At 40.8% G+C, this 19,015-nt stretch overlaps 2 protein-coding genes across 2 annotated transcripts in view; one reads left to right on the forward strand and one right to left on the reverse strand.

Moving 5' to 3' along the window:
- camkmt (calmodulin-lysine N-methyltransferase) overlaps positions 1–10,715 on the reverse strand; it is a 106,982-nt gene extending 96,267 nt beyond the window's left edge. Inside the window, exons 1-3 of the mRNA XM_053332745.1 lie at positions 10,563–10,715; positions 9,328–9,506; positions 8,157–8,221 (exon numbers count right to left, since the gene is read on the reverse strand). Coding sequence (XP_053188720.1) covers positions 8,157–8,221; positions 9,328–9,506; positions 10,563–10,715 — 397 coding nt within the window. The remainder of the gene's footprint in view (positions 1–8,156; positions 8,222–9,327; positions 9,507–10,562) is intronic.
- A 459-nt stretch (positions 10,716–11,174) lies between these two features.
- prepl (prolyl endopeptidase like) lies at positions 11,175–18,921 on the forward strand. The gene is made up of 15 exons (XM_053332735.1): positions 11,175–11,262; positions 12,825–12,959; positions 13,235–13,304; positions 13,625–13,805; positions 13,900–13,988; positions 14,099–14,225; positions 14,304–14,520; positions 14,993–15,184; positions 15,290–15,502; positions 15,758–15,933; positions 16,130–16,346; positions 16,605–16,754; positions 17,008–17,134; positions 18,163–18,251; positions 18,844–18,921. The coding sequence occupies exons 1-15, from the start codon at positions 11,257–11,259 to the stop codon at positions 18,919–18,921; spliced, it is 2,067 nt and encodes a 688-aa protein (XP_053188710.1). The 5' UTR covers positions 11,175–11,256.
- Positions 18,922–19,015: the final 94 nt, after the last annotated feature.

Here is a 19,015-nt window from a genome sequence, read left to right on the forward strand (position 1 = left end):
TTAGGAAGGGGAAAGACCTGTTATTACTCTTTCTTTTTTCTTTACCTCTTTCATTTCATCCCCTAATTCCAGGGCAAGGGGGTAACCTAAGAAAGGGAGGGAACGAAGTAGAGAGACATGAGGGTGATGGGCTGAGCTTGCTGTTAAAGTATGTCCTTGTAATTAGCTGAGTATTAGCAGCGGTGACAATGCAAACGCACTGGGCAGGGAAGCACCCTTTAACGCTCTACTCATTTCCTGAACTTAATCCCCACCGCTTACTGGTAATAGTGCACACGCATCTGGACACACACACACCCATGCACGCACGTACACATGAACTCTCAGTAATGCACAAATTCATCCTATCAAGTGCTGACTATAATGGGAGAGGACTCCTGAGCAAAGCTAAACCCAACAGCTCACCTTCAATCCCTACTGTGTTATTGTGGCTGGCTTTGTACCCGCAGGAAAGGTACCAAAGAGGTCAACTGCAGAAAAAAGAATCAAGTCTACTGGATACAGCCCAGGATTGGAAGAAGAAGGTCGATCTAGACCAGAAGCTCACCTTCCCACCGGAGATCATTACAACCAGTTTCAGGCCGGATCTGATCCCGTGGTCAGCCTCACAAAGGGCCCTGTTCATCATAGAACTGGCTGTGCCTTGGGAGGATGCAGTCTGTGAAGCGTACGAATGCAAAACGCTGAGGTACACCGATCTAGCAAATGAAGCAGAACAAAAGGGCTGGAGAACACAGGTGTTCCCTGTGGAGGTCAGCTGCAGGATTTTTTTGGCCATGTCAACCACCAGGCCACTAAAATGGATGGGAGTCCAAGAACAGGCCCTCCAACAGGCCATCAAGTCACTGAGGAAGCAGCAACTGGCTCTGGCTTAAAAGAAAGGACAAAAACTGGGCAGAAAGATGACCATTAGCCAGCAGGAGCGGTATAAGCAGGGGTGGGTTCACCTGGGAGATCAGGTGTCACCATTGAGCCCTCTGGAGGTGTAGTGGGCCTATCAAAGAAATCTTCTATCTTCTATCCCTATACCCACTGCTGGTTATGATTTACACTCTGCATAAACAGAACTGAATCACTGACAAAAGAAACCCAGACTCAATTGATCCTCTTGAAGTTCTGTTGCTGCATGGGCCTATTAAGGAAATACCAAAGAAAGAGGGTACCCTCCTGATGACCCAAGTTAAGCGTTTAATCCCTGGTCTACTCAAAGAATGACTACCGATTACAATGTGGGACTGTAAAACCAAGTCCTATGAGCTCAACAAAGTCATAATGGTAATTTACTGCAGGGAATTTAAACGTGTGTGCATGTGAGACCGTGTGTGTGTGTGTGTGTGTGTGTGTGTGTGTGTGTGTGTGTGTGTGTGTGTGTGTGTGTGTGTGTGCACATGCATATAAACATCAATGTCTGCATCTGCACATTAGCGTCAAGTTGTGTTCAAAAGTAGAGTGGTGACTGTTTACTTCTCGAGTAACAAGAAGCCTCCAACAGGCAGCAGTACTTCAGGCAAATCCCTGCTCCTTGTTTCTTCCAGTGAACGGATGGAGGAGACAAGGCTACGAAAATCAATTACTTTCAATTAAGTCAACCGGCAACTCTTCAAATGTGCCCTCAAGCCACTCAAGTCTTGCTTACACTACCTCCAACCCCCACTTCTACACCGCAAAGTGACACACATTCTACATGCACATGTGCATAAACACTGTAAAAGCCACATCCACTTACTGTGTGAATGTCTTTTTATGTTTAGCGGTTAAATTATAGACTTAGAAACAATTACTGTGGCAATGGCTAAAAATGCTCTGGAACAGTCATTTCAGTCATTTTTATCCAGCTGTAAGGAGATATAAAAATAGCAACAATCATACAGAATGGCATTTAATTGTGCCTGCTGTGATTCTATCATAAACATTTTTTCTACATATTACAGAAGAAAAAAAATATTATTTCATTTTAAAAAATGCAATTTTAAAAACCGATACTCTACAGTCCCAAAACTACCCACCAACAAAATGTTTGTAACTGTGCAGCATGCTTGGCTTCCCACATTTATAAGGCTCTGTAACTGCCAGTTACATAGTCATAATGTGGATTTGGGTGTAATCACTCCCTATGACACCACAGCATTTTAACAACAGTCGCTGGTGTCTGTGAAAGCTTTAGTGTGATACAATCTGCTATGGATAGTTTAACTAATTTCTAAAAGCTTAAACCAACTATTCAACTCCACTGAAGCATGTTACTGGGGTATTGCATACTATTATACTGAGCACAGTTGGGATCATTTGATTTTCATTTCAATAAATTCATAAAGTAGAATTTATTTACATTTTCAAAACTCAAATTTTACTGACATAACAAGATAGTCTTCAAGTTAAGAGTGAAGTCTCTATTCCTTTTTTTTCTAATAATACCAAGAGAATAGGATAATTTTACCAAACTGATGTCAAAATGGCATACACCCATAAAATAAAATCTCTCTATGGAAAAAGTATATTTCTTTAAAAGACAATATTACTCTGAACTGACTGACTCATAATCCAATCAAACAGAGAACTTAAGGTAAACTGATGTGTATTATTATTATCATCACAAAAGTACAATGTTAATATAAGTGGAGTTTAAAAAACAAAACAATAAAATCCTGGCAAAGGAGCAATTAACATCAGCTTTGAGGAATAAAAAATAATATATATATATATATATATATATATATATATATATATATATATATATATATATATATATGGGCATAGAGCATTTTTAGTAGATCCTGAGGAAGCATGAGTAGTATTCTTGTGTAATATTGATTTTTGCTCCATTAGCTTAAATCAAAATCGTAAGAGACACCTGTGCTCAGTCCAGAGCACACCAGTAGAGAACCATTTCTATAGAGAGCATGTTATAAACAGCGCAGAGGGGGACCGCAAACCTTGTCATTGACACAACAGTCTGAGTGAGCGTGTGTGCCTGTGTATGTGTGTGTATGCCTGCCAGCTCCCAGTCTAGCGCTATTGTCTAACAAGGTCTAATTAGCACTATGGCACAATGAATTAGCATAATTATGCAAACAGGGTTCCGCTAAAGGCTTGGCACAAGGGGAGGCTACAGGGGGCACCTATTACACACACACACACACACACACACACACACAAAACACACACAGACACACACACAGTCACTAAGAACACTTAGACACTGGTACAACACATTAAACACACATGACTGATCCATTCTTGTTATAGAAAACACACACACACCTGTCCAAAACTGCATCAGGAAGTGTCAAGAACACAATGGCAGTCAGTGATAAGTGGTGATTGTCTTATTTGATGTTTATGTGTCCAGTTAAGACATTTAATATGTTACCTATACTGACATTTATCCTCCCTTGTCTTTACACACATCCTCCTGGCAAAAAAAAGCCCTCATATACCGCAGCAAACGTCAGATATACACAGGATGACCAGCTAACCATTCCCACTCCCTACTCCCCTCCTGCACGACACTCAAACATTTTGGGCTTATAGTATTTACCAGCAGGGGTGATAGGTGAAGTCTGTGGGAGATAATAGGGATGACTGAGAGGCTGAAAGGCTAGTAGCCATTCAGACAATGACAGCTGTGGAGAAGAAGGCTCTATTAGGCTTCATTAGGATGCTTGGCTGTTGATTACACACACACACACATACACACACACACGCACACTCATGCAGCAACATGAAAAGCATTGCTCTAAATGAGCCTGACCTTAACTGCATCTATGACTTCCAGTGGAGGATCCCAAATACTAACACGTAGTAAATGTAATTAGTTCCTGTTTGTGTGTGTGTGTATGGGCACCAGTCTGTCACTGTGACCTTTGCCTGTGTCATGAACCCAACAAGTAACCCCAAAGCCTAACAAGCCCTCTTAGCACAAGCCCTGCAATGTCAACAAGCTCTGCCTAAACCCTCTCAAACACACACACCTCCCCTGATGCATTCTTAGTCATCCAACCCCAAGGGGTGGTATTGTGTTCTGAAGTCCTGATCCCTAGCAGGAAACAAGCACCCCTAAAACCCTAAACAACTCTCGTACAAAGCTCTCTCACAATTACAAGCCCCCACTGTCAGCTAAAGAACCAGGAAGGTCGGAAGTTCAGAGTTCAAAAAGTTTCAGAGTGATCAAGACCGGTCTGAAATAGGTCCAACCATTCACTAACGACATATAACGAGTTAGGCTACATTCAGACCAAATCCGGCAAACTGGCACTATGACTCAGGGGGCTACAATGGTGGGGGCATGTTGTTTGTCAATGAAATACGATCCAGGAAGTTGAGTTGGAGTTACAGGTTAATGCATTTAAGGACTTATCAGAAGCCAAAACACTGTGAAGCGGTTTGTAAAATCTACAGGTCGAATTTTACAACTTTGGGAAAGTTTTCACGGCAGCAACCTTGTTCATCACAACAATCTCGAGGTAAACAGCTGAATACAATGGTCACGTTACAAAGTAATCCAACAGGAATGTGTGCTTACATGTATATAATTGGCAACTGCCACCTGATGTCAGGTTACATTTCAGCAAAAGTTGAAACCGGTTCAACTTCTTGCTGGACGGCTGCTGCAGTTCCATGACAATACCTCATATCATCCAGTATCTGTATCAGCAAAGTCGCCTGACACTCCGGGTGATGAATAGGAAACCTCAGTAGCCCCAGTTAATGTTTCTTTTGAAATCTTCTGAGTACATTTAGTAATTAACACTGAGTACATTAACACTGCAACTAAATGTGTATCTCATCTACTGTTTTATTGCTTCTGGCTGCAAGAGGTAACCGATCTCAAAAGAATTATAACCTTTGGCCTAACATATTCAGTATATGGTTTAATTTGGGCTTGATTCTTTCTTCACAAACAACAAAGTGCTCATTAGAATTTGGCAGAAGTGCTCAAATATCCCAAGGCATGTTGTCAGAGCCTTCTCTGTGCTACGGTGTCATCTTTAAAATACACTCTCAATTTCCTAAAACATCTTTAATTGAGACTCCTTGTCAGCTCCTCTAGTCTTGACTTAAAACCATTGACTCCAGCTTATCGTCACCTTAAGAAACAACATATTGTTCACATACATGCACAGTGGTGGGATAAACACAATAGCTGGGAGAGAGGGTCATGCTGAGAAGGGGTAGCAATTTTAAGCTGAGTCCACACATTTTGGAGGCAGCGGGCTAATCCGGCCAGGCTTTTTAGCCTGCTATTCAGGAGGACAAGGACCCCTAGGATTTGGGCTTGTCCACACCTCAGGGGTGGGGGATTATCAAGATAGCAGGAAAGGTGGAGAGGGTGTGATGGTGGACCGAGTGTATCAGTGTGTGTGAGTGCACTGTGTGGGGATTCATGAACATAAGTGTGTGGCTTTAAATATCTTTGTGAGGAGTACACATAAGAAGGTGTGTGTGTGTGTGTGTGTGTGTTCATGTGTGTGTGTGCGTGTGCGCGTGTGTGTGTGTGTGTTTAGAGGGGTTTCTCTCTGACTCCCACCCGAAACACATACCCCAGGGCTCTGACAGGGTCACCTCTGGGCCTTTCAGAGCCTCCTCTCAACCAATCCTAATTGATCTCACGCATTACTAGTCCCAAACATGGGATGGAGAACAGGAGGGAGATGGCTGGCTCATTGTCTGAGGAACGAGAACCCCTTGCTAGTGGGTCTCCACTCATCACACACGCACACACACACACACACACACAACCTCTGGCATGCCCACCCACCATCTCCCCTCTACCCCCTTCACTCCTCTGCCCTCCTCTATGCTCTCATCTCCGGCTGTGCTAATCCACTGGCCAAGACAGGAACTCAGTTACCCATCTGGCCAAGCATAACTCCAGCTGAGAGGAGAGAGGGATGAAGGGGTGGAAGGAAGAAAGAGGAGAAATGGTGAGAGGGGTAGACTAAGAATGTATTGTATTGTTAATTTATAATATACTGCAAGAGATATGTGGAGTGAGGGAAGAGTAAGGTGGGGTCTTTATATTATAGCAACTATCTTTATGATATTTACAGTGGTGTAGTGAGGGGTTTTTGAGTGGGGGGACGCTGCTTTTATGACATCATCAAAAAATACCACACACACACACACAAGGCTTAAAGTTTGCGAGATCCTTGGGTATGTGATAGGCGTTATATAAATCGCATCTATTATTATTAGTAGTAGTACACAGAAACTTATAGCTAATCAGTTACAAAAATCAACATCACCAACAACAGTTCTAATGTGTGCTGTATTTCTTCTTTCTCATAACCACACACACAAATCATACCAGTTTACATTAAAACAAGCCTAGACTCACACACATGCAAGTCACACATTGTATAGCCTATGCACATGCATGTTAATCTGACGTGGGTTAAGTCAAACAATAATCAGAGTTGTGCAGACGGCGCTGCCATAATAAAAAAACACCAGTGTAATTTACATTTGATGTTTTGCTTTTCATTAGGCTTCTACACAAAACAGTCAAATGAATCACCACAAAGGGTCAGAATGGTCATTGCGGGGATCGGTTGCAGGTCTAATTCTCTTGTCTTCTTTCTTCTGCTACTTATTATTATTATCCTTTTTTATTTTATTTGCCTTTATTTAACCAGGTCGGTCCCGTTGAGATACAATGACCTCTTTTTCAAGGGAAGCCTGGCCAAGACAGCAGCATTTTATTTTTTAATCATGCTGAAAGAAGTGGGCGTTCCCTCATGTCCCCCACCCACTACACCCCTGACTATTTACAAACTTGTTACATACTAAAGGAGGAAGAGACAGACAGAAAGACAGAGTTAGTTACTTACCTGCAAATAACACTGAACACAGTGGATGCTGCTGAAGTGCCACAAGGCAAAAACATGATAACCTCTTCTTTTTTCTCTCTGAAAAAAGTATTGATCCTTATGTCTCCTTGTTGAGAAAAGATGATTAGCCATTCTAGCAGGTTGGAATTAAAGCTGCCATTGAGATCTGTGATTTCTTATATAGTCTGATCTCAGTCTGTGATGAAGTAGCCCCTAGACATGACCTTCACCTCTGACACAGACGCCTGTGGAGCCATCTGGCTGGTTAACCCTAACCAATGACCTTTGTCATAACCCATCATGGACCTGCACAAGAAGGGGTTTATAATGAACTGAATGGCATCACAGACCTGTCAATGAAGCAGGTCTAAAGCAGCTAAATCCATAATTATATTACTCATATGTTTTAATCACTGCATTAACACATATAAAATGTTGTTGTTGATGTTTATAATAATCCTTGTCTTAATATTGCCATATTTTATTGTGAAGTGTAGTCAAACACATATTTTGGCAATCCTGGGCAGAAAGGTTTTATTATATTGCATGTAAGTCATTAATTAACCACATAATGCTAACATAGAAATGTATTGCAATAAACTTTGTATACTATGACATATGTATAACCAAATATAATAACTTGCAGTCTTACCTCAAACCCTAAGCTGCTGTGTTGTTCAAGAAATACAGTCTGTTTCACTCATGAAAACAGCAGGCATACATGTTTAGTTGAAACACAGGAAGTAACTGAACAGAAAAGTGTAAGACTCAAACTCAAGCTTGCTCATAGCTAGACCATTCTGAGCATGCCAAAAACAAAACCTTCACAGAATGAAGGTAAAACCAAGGCTTTTGTGTTTCAGGTGATACTATTCCACTCCATATCATAGAGCATGTGCAAATCCCCGTTTGAGCCGTGCTCTTTCCTTTCTTCCAAACCACTCATCACTGTCTACTGAAGCAATAAAAAGGACTGCAGTCCACTTTCCTTTTAAAGGACTTTTGAAGGTAGTTGGGAGGAATGAGTACATGATAAACCACTGTAGAGGCCACACAAGAGACACACTTCCATTCAAAGAGATGGACTCAAACCTCCTGCATCAAACCATCAATCAGACACTACCGACGCACAGTACAAGGCTAACCCAAAGTTGTAGCATGTGTGTGTGTGTGTGTGTGCGTGTGTGAGAGAGGATAAGATAAAAGCCAGGGAGCAGTGCGAGTAAAACACTCTACTGTGAACATAATCACATGCACGCTCGCTTAAACACATAAACACATTAGAAATACAGTGTCTTAAAGAAGTAAGATAAAATATGTACTTACAGACATTACCAGTGTTGTCAAAACTGTTGAGCACTTCATTAACTCTAAGAGGCCCCAGGTTATCCCTGTGAGACACAAAAATATAGAGGATTATACAGCAGTCTGATAGAATAGTGTGGTTTTTACTTACTGACAGAGAAATAAGACAAAAGAATCTTAATTACTATTTTAAACTTGTGGCATTGTTCAAAAAGAAATATATCAGAAAGAGATCATGGGTTACACATGCCATGTAATTACAAATCCATTGAGAAGAAGAAGAAGTACTGAAAACAATGTATTTCTGCAAATCAATTATCTTTTTTCTGTTTCAAGTTAAAAACTGTTTTTATGGGGTGTCCTATCAGCTTAGGGTTTGAGTGCCATTTTGCATTCGAACACCCGTCTCTCCCTCCCTTCCTGTCATCTCTTTAATGTCAGTTATCAAATAAATAAATCATCTAAAAACTTTTTTCTGCATATTCTTTCAGCCTCAAGTCTACTACATGTTATGTAACTTACAGTATCTGCATGACTTTGTAATCGCAGTGTACTGTAATGTGTGTAGCAGTGACTGTATTGTAAACATTATTGATTACTAATTACTAACATTATTTCTAATAGCATTTCAGTTACTATACTTCAACCTATAACAACTGTATTATATGACATGGCTTAACAACACAATAAGCAGTGTGGCCTGTTGCAGAGTTAAATTTACCAAAAGAAATCGAAAAGTGTCTGGTTGGTTAGAGGTTATCACTGCTATGACAGGTTGATATGTTGCTACTGACCAGCTACAAAGATAAATCCATGTCTTTTATGCATTATGATGACAGTTTTATGTCCGAGAACAATGAATCATACAACAACCCCAACTGCAGATGCAATTCACTTTGTGTTTTCATAATTAATTCTGCACTGGTTTAATAAACAATTCAGTTAGTCATTGAATATGTTCAAATGCTGATAAAGGTGTATTATCTATCAAGGTAATGTCATGATCCATGCTCCTATAACTTTGATGATGACACTGAATAAGCCTTGAACTTACTGAATACTGATTTCTGGTCAACTAACCTGGTGTGCTCTGATATAATGAAATAACTATTTGGGAAAGGCTCTGTCACTGCACCTTAGCTGTGCCAGCATCAAATTACAACCTCATTTGTTTCCACTCCAGTGTGCATACCTGAGTAAGGCACTATGCTCAGGAAAGTAGACACTTCTGTACTCCACCCACTGGTCATCTGAGGTATCACTACGGTCTTGTCTTATAAGGCTTTTCCTGCTGAAAAGGTCAAACGTGGCAAACCTGCGGACAGACACCTGTTTGACCTCAGGAGTGTCCACCTGCTTCTGACGCAACACCTGAGAGAGACAAAAGGAATCAGTCATGCTCTGCTGTTTTGGTAGTGGGATACTTCATTCGGACAGACAAGAGGTCTTTCAGAGCGACAAAAATATGCAGTGGAGGTGATGAATACTTTGAACATTTTTTCAGGTCTTCTCTTATTGCAACAGTGAAAAATGTCCACCACAATATCCTGGAATACAACGTGGCATCATTAATTGTAATTTCTTTGTCCAATAAACTGTCCGACCAATTTACCATCATGAAAGACATATCATTTCTCAAAGTGTGTGAGACTGTGAGCCTCCCCATAGAAAAAGCTTGGACATAGTACTTCAAACTTCAGATTACTATGTAATATTTTTTTCACTTCCATTCACTGACCCACCCCTAAAACAACATTCAATACATCACACAGGTTTCTTAAGATAGCACATAAGCAGAACCTAGCTGCTGTTCCTTAAGATTTATATAGGATACAAAATTAGTCTTGTATGACATAATGTGTAACTATATTTATCAGTTGTGGTGGAAGCCGTACACATTGAGGTCATTGGTGTGCCAGGGGGAGTATAAGGAGACCTCATTCCTGAGAGCTTTGTAAGGCAGCCAAGTGTAACGTCTGTGTTGTGCCCTTCTATGGCAAAAAAGTAAGAATTCCTCCTGTTATAGCTACTTCTCTTATGAAGCTGTGGTACATGCACTGGTGCTCTGATTCTGCAGCCAGAGGACAGAGATTTCAAACTGGGGACCAAGTTACTATAAAGATGGAAGTGATAAATGTGCCAATTAGTAAAATGGTACAATATACTGTATACACATAGTTGCAGATGGATAAAGGCATAATACAAATCTCTCCCCTCATCTTAGACTTATACTGACTCTATAACATAACACAGCCTCAGAGAGTTTTTAATAATCAGTAGCTTTATAGACAAGGCTGACTGCTGTGATATGATCTCCTCTCCTTGAAATACAAACATGTGTAACAACATTTCAAGCCATTATGAAAATGTGTTGGCAAAAAAAAAATAGTGTGAGTTGTGTGGCTGCTTTTAGATGCCAAATATTACCTGTCTCAGTAGAGTCCACCTGGCTCGGGCTACATGAGTCTCTGCCCGGGAGCTGTGGGAGTTATCTGAGCAGGTGTCTTCATTAATAATCCTCCTCACAGGTGATGAAGCAGGGTCGCTTTTTTCTGCAGTGCCGGTGGAGTCTCTCTCCATTTCTTTTTTTATCCTCTCTCCAAGTTTTGCACTGGTATAAGTATATAAAAGGAAATTGACTTGCTGTGGAGCTGTCACAGTTATGGGCAGCAATGTGATAATACAAAAAATAAGACACCTTTTTTCCTGTAAACTACACCAACGCCGGTTTGACTGAAATCATCTGTTACACACCCACAGTGAAAAGCATGCTACTTCCGTACACTTTTCAGCACCCAGAGCCATAGTAGTAGATCGCAGATGCAATCATACGTGGTGTCGGTATGCAAATATCTCTGAAGTTGATTATTTTTGTCTGGGCCTTGCCGGCTACGTCATCAACAGCGGGCTTTGTTTAGGAAATCATGCACGTTTTACTGTCCTGCATATCACAATAATGCAAAGTTCAAACCGGTTAAAATAGCTGCTTAACATAGGTGCTATATGTTTTATAATGGCCGCTCTCTCTCTGCTTCGGTCGTCTGCTCGGTTAGGCTTTCGGTGCCAGTTCAGCGCCTGTGAATGGACCAGATGTCTCACCTTGTCCGTCCAGCGCTGCTACATGTCGGTGAGGTTCCGTTAACCTGTTTCACTCACTTGGTGTAAGATTACTATGGAAACTCATTTCCGCCAGTGTGATGAAATAAAATTATTTAAGCCATTGTAATGACGTAGTATCTCAAAATAATGACTTAGTATCTCAAAATAATGCCATCTCAAAATATTGACTTAGTATCTCAAAATAATGACTTAGCATTTCAAAATAATGACTTAGCATTTCAAAATAATGACTTAGCATTTCAAAATAATGACTTAGCATTTCAAAATAATTTCTTAGCATTTCAAAATAATGTCTTAGTATTTCAAAATAATGACTTATTATCTCAAAATATTGACTTAGTATCTCAAAATAATGAATTATCTTATAAATTATTATTATCTTATTATTTTGAGTAACTAAGTCATTATTTTGAAATAGTATCTCATTTTAAGATACTAAGTAAGTCATTATTTTGAGATACTAAGTCATTATTTTGAGATATAAGTCATTCTGAGTATTTCATTTTGAGATAGTGTCTCATTATTTTGAAATAGTAAGTCATTATTTTAAGATAGTATCTCATTCGTTCTGAGATACTAAGTCTTTATTTTTAGGAAGTCTTTTATTATATTGACTTACATGGTCTTTTTTCATCACATTGGCGGAAATGGGCTTTGATAGCTTACTGACTGTTCAGCTTCGATAACATTGGGTCATTCATTATTCAACACAGTATCAGTTCCCCTGGCTGACAAAACTGCTCCTGTTTAGGTGTCAAAGATAAGGACATAGGCTGAAATGGAGCTCCCCTTTTTGGATGTGACTCTCTGCACTGACACAACAGCACTGCTGAGAATTAATATTAACACACATAACATGAACCATGTAGGCTATGTTTTCCCCTCCTGATAAAATATCCTGATGTGTTTTAATAGCATCCAAATGTTGATGATTCCACTATAGCGTAAATGAGTCAGGATAAATCACAATTTATAATGATTTGACAGCAACACATTGTTTGACACTCATCATGTAATAGAAAGTAGCGTTACATGACATATCATTTACCAATCCTTACATCCTAAAAACATTACATGGAACACAGAAAATGACCAGAGATTAATTTATTGCCATTGTAATTCTTCAAAGATGTAATTATTGATTCATAATAAAGTTTACTTACCTGGAAAGACTATGACTTACTGAATGGGTGAAAAGGTGAAAACGTTACATGCAGAACACCCTCTGGAAAAATCTGCAGGTGCTCTGTCACTTATCACACTACACTACACACACAGCACATTTTGCTGCTAACATAAAAACCTCTCCAGTTACAGATCATATTTTTGGCATTGCCAAAATGAAAAATAACAGTTACACATTCATTAAATTAACAAAATATATCCTCTTATGGGTTCAGTGCAGTGTCTTGCTCCAATGGCTGTTGCAAAAGAAACACAGATTTTGATTGGAATAGCACATTGTAAGTTGCAAACTTGGGATTTAATGGTTGCAAACTAGCAGTAGTAGTAGTAGTAGTAATATTGTTATTCATTATGATTATTCATTAATCATTATTTTGATTTCAGGACACTCCAGACTCAGTCAAAACGGTTGATCATCTGAGCTCTGGACTTGAGAGATACAAGGATTTGCAGAAGTACTTCAACAGGAGACTGAAGGCAACATACCACAGGTTCTCCAACATACCTGATCACTCAGTGGTATGGCTTGGCTTCTGCCTTGGATTTGGATTTTTAACTGAGATTATCTTTGAGCAACATCCCAGTATGATATCATGACCCATCTCCTAATGCTAAGCACTCAAACCAACATTCACTCCTGTAATGTCAGGAGTATAGTGTGAGCAGTACATTTCTGTGTGCAATGGCTCAAATTTAGAAGGCTCAATTTGCAGTCCTGCAATTGCTAACTTTGAGGCATTTGTGAAATTCCACATTTTTATTTTTATGAATGACTTTCATTTCTCTTGACACAGGTGTGTGGACGTCATCATGTGTATTTCATTAAAGGAGACGGCATCTACAGAATGGACAAGAGACAAGAGAGTAAGCAAAAACAACATGACTCTGGCTTAACCCTGTACCTGGTGTAGCCTAAACTAAAGGAGATTAACAATTTGCATATTTCACATATATTATTGTGAAGTAAGCAGCAGTCCAGTTAATATAAATGTTTACAACTCTGAAACACATAAACTTAGGAACAGGAACTTGTTTTGACATTGAAATTTAAAGATTGGAGTTCATCTATTAAATTGAGAAGTAAACTCTAGAGGAAATTACTATTTTCTAGTACAACCATATTTCAGCATCTGCAGTATATTCCCACTTTTGTGAATGACTTAGTTTCCTCTCCCTGTTTGTAGGTGAGCTGGAGTTGGAGCAAGTACTAGATCTGGAACAAGTCTCTGGAGGGGAGGTGAAGACAGGACCTGAGAAGGAAGAGAGGAAGCAGAGTTTTCAGTGGACCGTCCAGAGAATACGTCTGTCCCCACAGGAGGAGCATCTTGCTGCCACTCTAAAGACTACTCACACAGAAGAGCTGAGGTGAACAGAGCAGAATCAAACATACAAAACATTTATAACTGTCAAATTTTAAACTGTTAATTAATACATGGGTGATTGTGCTGTGACACTGCAGGTGTGTGGTTGTGAGGCTAGGAAAAAGAAATTCCTTTCCTCTGCATCCGCCTCACGTCATACTCACACTGGACAAAGTCTTCAGCTTTGGTACATTTTAAATAGTTTGCACTTAAACAATATTTCAGTAGCAATAGAGGTAGCACAGCAATGACTAAAATTAAAGGATTTTTTTTTTGTGTGTGTCTGGGTGGGTGAAGAGTGGGCCACTGATGAGGTATTGTTTTACTCAACTCTGGAGGGTCTACGCTGCAGTAAGGTGTTTCGTCTGGATCTAACCCCTAGTGAAGGCAGGATAACCTCTGTTTATGAGGAAACACAGCCCAAGTAAGTGTGAGTAATGTGACATCTTATCTGTAACTGGTTCTACACCATCTCTAATTTTAAACACCAACATCTCCCCAGTGTGTTTGTGGACGTTGCCCTTTCCAGAGACCGGCAGATACTAACCATCAACTGCAACAGCAGGACCAGTTCAGAGGTGCTATTTATTGATATAACAGCATCCAGTTTGGAGCCCTTTCTGGTTCAGCCACGCCAGCTGGACCTCCTGTACCATGTGGAGCACTGGAGAAGGTGGCTGATTATACTGGCTAATACAGGGCCTGGGCAGGAGTATCAGGTAGTGTGAAGATAATATGTATTAACACACATATATACATATTAAAGCGTGAATTAATTTAACAGACTTACAATGTGGAAACAGTGGCCATGGTCATAACCGCACCTTGTCATCAGCTTCTGAAAATAGTTTCATGGACAAAGCAACAAAATACTCCTCATGTACCACACATGTAACTTCCACTGGATATCCATGTCTGCTCTGTGCTAGAGCTGAGGTGTCATTTGTCAGCTGATGATGCAGGAATGGATGACAGTATTGCATAAATATACAAACAAATATGTACATACAACATACCTATAGATTTTGTTGCTGATTTAAAGCTGGTTAGCCCTGTCCTGAAACGTTCTCAAAAGTTAAAACATTTAAAAAGGAGTCTGTTCTTTTTCTAATTAAAGGTATTGGACAGGAAATAATTGGTCCTTAAATAAATGTATAAATCATGATGTACCCTTCTGTACAACCCCTCCAGGTGGTACAGGCTCCTCTCTCAGAGCCATCCATGGTCTCGTGGGAGCCTTTGTTTTCCCCCAGCCCTGGCACTGCAGTCAAAGACATGGATGTGGTTGGAGACCACTGTGTGTTGGTTGCAAGAACACCAGCCAATGAACTTGTACTGATCGTGATCCCGATGACCCAACCCGAGGGGACATACACTGCAAAGGTCAGTGTGTGTCAGAAAACTCCACTCTTAATTTCCTTTTTTTGTTTTTCTTTCTCTGCTCTTATGCATTTGTCTCTTATACCCTCATATTTGTGTAATCCCAAGCTCCCCCCTTGGGCCTGTGCCATCGAAAACAAAAGACCAGGCTTGGCAGACAAACGCAGTGTGTTCGAGTTCCTGATCTCATCTCCAGTCCACCCCCCAGTGCCCTACTGTCTATACCCTGGGGATGGGCGCCTTTTATCATGCACTGAAGATGGGCCCTCCCCAGAGAAACATGGCAATTATATCACCACACGCATGGAGGCCTGCAGCCAAGTGAGAACACTTGACATATAAAACATGCACAAACGGAAACAGTATCAGCAGGGAAGTTAGCATTTTTTAACAAAACTCAAGTGTCCACTGATTAAGCTCTTTTGGCAGCTAGACACTAGACACAGAGGACCTTCATCAGTACCCACTCTGTTCTATCTCTTCATAGCAATGGTGCATACAAAGCTAATTTACAAATCTTGTTTCGGGATCATTTAAAAGTAAGGTCTACCCTATCCGTTGTCATCTCCTCTGTAGGATGGTACCTTGGTGCCAGTAACAATGTTTCATGCAGCACCTGTGGAGTGTTTGAGACAGACGCCACTGCTGGTTCATGTCTACGGGGCTTATGGCCGGGATGTCAACATGGACTTCAGCCCAGAGAAAAGGATGCTGCTGGAGCAGGGGTGGGCTCTGGCCTACTGTCACATCAGGTAACCGATCATCTCTCCTGCAGCTAAAAAATGAATCTTATTGGTTCAGGAGGTTGTTTATGTAAGTGCTACATGTACTGATGTTGTGTAGCAAGAACTAGTTGGAAAATGTTCCTAATCAAGCTTCAAAATCAAACTTTGTACTTTGCTTTGAATATTAAAGGGAATCTGTCTTCTTTTCTTTTACACCTTGAAGAGGTGGAGGAGAGCGGGGTCTGTCATGGCAAAGACAGGCTCGTGTGGAGGGGAAGCAGAGAGGAGTGGAGGACCTCCAAGCCTGCCTCCATCACCTCTTCTCATGGGGAGTTTCATCTCCCTCACTTACTGTCTTTACAGCCAGCAGTGCTGGAGCTGTGGCAGTGGGGGCGCTGTGCAACAGACACCCACACAAGATGCGGGCCATCACACTGCAGGTAAGATATTAAACCTTCAGAGAACTTTTTGCTAGTGTGTATGTGTTTGGGAGTGTGTAGCTTTAATTGTTATTTTATACCAAAAGAATAGGAATGTTGGACTCTGCATCTTCCTCAAGGGCACTTTAACAGAGCTGGCAATGCCAATATTGAAAGGTTAAATACACATTGAATACACAGCACCACAGTGCCTCACCAAAAGAGATTACTTAAAACACACACAAACACACGCAAAGTCACCTCTTTTCCTGTGTTAAGGCTCCTTTCCTGGATGTGTTGGGAACGATGGAGGATCCCAGCCTGCCTCTAACCTTGGAGGATAGAGAAGAATGGGGGGACCCTGTGGGAAACCCAAAACACAAACAAGCCATCGCCTCCTACTGTCCCCTTCACAACATTACCCCTCAGGTATAGAGAGGAAGACAGGTCAAGGGAAAGTGTAGCTGCAGTATTTTGTGCATTGGTATAAGATTGGAGAAAAAAAATCATTCATATCTGATCCCCACTTTGCACCAGCATTTTCCTTAATTTATTTTTTGGCATATTTTAAATGTTTCCATACTGATATAATAAATTCATATTATGTTGAAATCTCATTTTAAATTCCCTCATAATGAAAACCAGTTTAACCATCTTGTGTCTATGTGTGTTTGTGAGTTAGCATTACCCATCGATGCTGCTGACAGCCTACAGTGATGATACCAGGGTGCCTCTGGCAGGTGTCCTAAAATACACAGAGCAACTGAAGAAAGCCATTCATTCACACATCACAATAAAGCCAAAGTCAGGTACACACATGACCGGCACAACAGCTTAATCACTTGTTGATCATGTCTCTGCGTATGTGTGCAGCCATGCATGCTATTGTATAAATATGTGTTTGAGTGCATCTTTCTGTGGGTGTGTGTGTGCCTTCCAGCATGGATTTTCTACTGGTTCTGCATTCTTTCAGGTTTAATTTCTGCATTGTCAGGGGTTTTGATAGTTCAGGGTCAACTCCCAATAGTAGAGTCAGTATGCATGTCTGGAGAGGCAGCAGTAACAGACGTATGGCTGTCTATCTGGGGAAAATGCTAACAGTATTGGAAGTTTATGAACAAAGTATAGCATAGGTCACCTTGTAGTATAGCGTGTGTGTGTGTGTGTGTCAGCTAATTGCTCTCATTTCCCCCTAGACAGGCTCTTTCTCCCTCTCACTTATAATCTGCCTTCACCACATTGGTGGTACTCCTCTTTACACCCCTCTCTCTCTCGCTCTGCCTCCACTCTTTTCAAATGCACAAATCATCTCTCTTTTCTCCCTCTCTCACTTTTCTGTTGTTCATACACACATACCCACGGCAGCTTAAGTGTCTGTGTATGTGTGTATGTCTCCCTAATCTGTCTCTCTCTGTTCTCTGGAGTCTTTGATAAAGTGCTGATGGCATAGACACATGCAGGCGGGTGGGCAGGCCCATTAGCATGGTAAAGAGATAGTGTATCAGAGCAAGAGATTAGACGCCACAGACTGGGAGCTGTCAAGGTCAAGACCGCACTTGTGAAACAGCCCGTACCACAGAGACAGGGAGGGGGGATAATATGGAGGGGGATGAGAAGAGGGAGGGCAATATCAGATGGGAGCACGAATGAATGAAAGAGTAAAGACAGACTCAGAAAAAAGAGAGAGAGAGAGAGGATTTGGGGCAACTGGACAGAGAAAGAAGGGGAACAGAGAAAGTGGGCATATAATGAGATAAGAAAAAATGTCTGAGTTTTAATGATTAGAGATCTTCTCCACTCATTTTGCCTTTGACCTCTGTCCTCCTCTTTCTTTCAGAATGTGAACCAGCATCAAACATAGTTCTGAATATTCAACCTGGAGCAAATCACTTCGGACCAGAAGACTTCGAGCTGATGCTGGAGGAGGTAATGAACTCTCCTGACTGTAAGGGACTTTTCCTAAGTCTCCAAAGGATTTTTGACTTTGGAAAAAGAATTCTAAAGTTTTTCCCAAAGTTTCCAAAAGTCAGACTTTTAAAATGTGTGCCTGTGCATCTACATATAAGGCAAAATTGGGCTGGAAGAAACCCAAATTAATTTTTCTCAGCAAGTTTTTCATGATGACTGTTCTCAACCGTTTAAAATCCAGCAAAAATGCATATCCATGCTGAAAGTTGATAATACTTGTTTTAAAGCCCCAGTGTGAATGCAGTCATCTCCAGGTTTAATGCCCCTCCAAAGTTACATAGACAATTAAATCACTAGTAAAAAAGTGTTGTTTCATCCACATCACACAGAACATATGTTTTTTACTTACCCCTTATGGTATCATGCAAATAGTTTATAGTTATATCTACCAAGGTTTTGAGATAACCTCTAAGACATCTGCTGGAAACTCCAATGCAATGGAGGTGTATGGAAATCCTTTTTTTATGCACATCAGCAACACTAATATCAGTTTTGAGAGAGTTTGGTCAAGTCTGAGCTCTTTGTCATCTGTCTTTTCTCCCTAACACAGGAAGCCCTGAAGCTAGCATTTCTCTACACAGAGCTGGGTCTGGATCCTCCTCGACCTTCACGCAAGAGGAGGAGATAGCAAGGCTACCTGGGGGGAAGTCAGAAATGAAATATCAGTGGCCCAAACAATTACCATTATAGCCAAGACAACTGGATGAAATAACGGTGCCAAG

Source organism: Scomber japonicus, chromosome 14, assembly GCF_027409825.1.
Source record: "Scomber japonicus isolate fScoJap1 chromosome 14, fScoJap1.pri, whole genome shotgun sequence".
Classification (NCBI taxonomy): domain Eukaryota; kingdom Metazoa; phylum Chordata; class Actinopteri; order Scombriformes; family Scombridae; genus Scomber; species Scomber japonicus.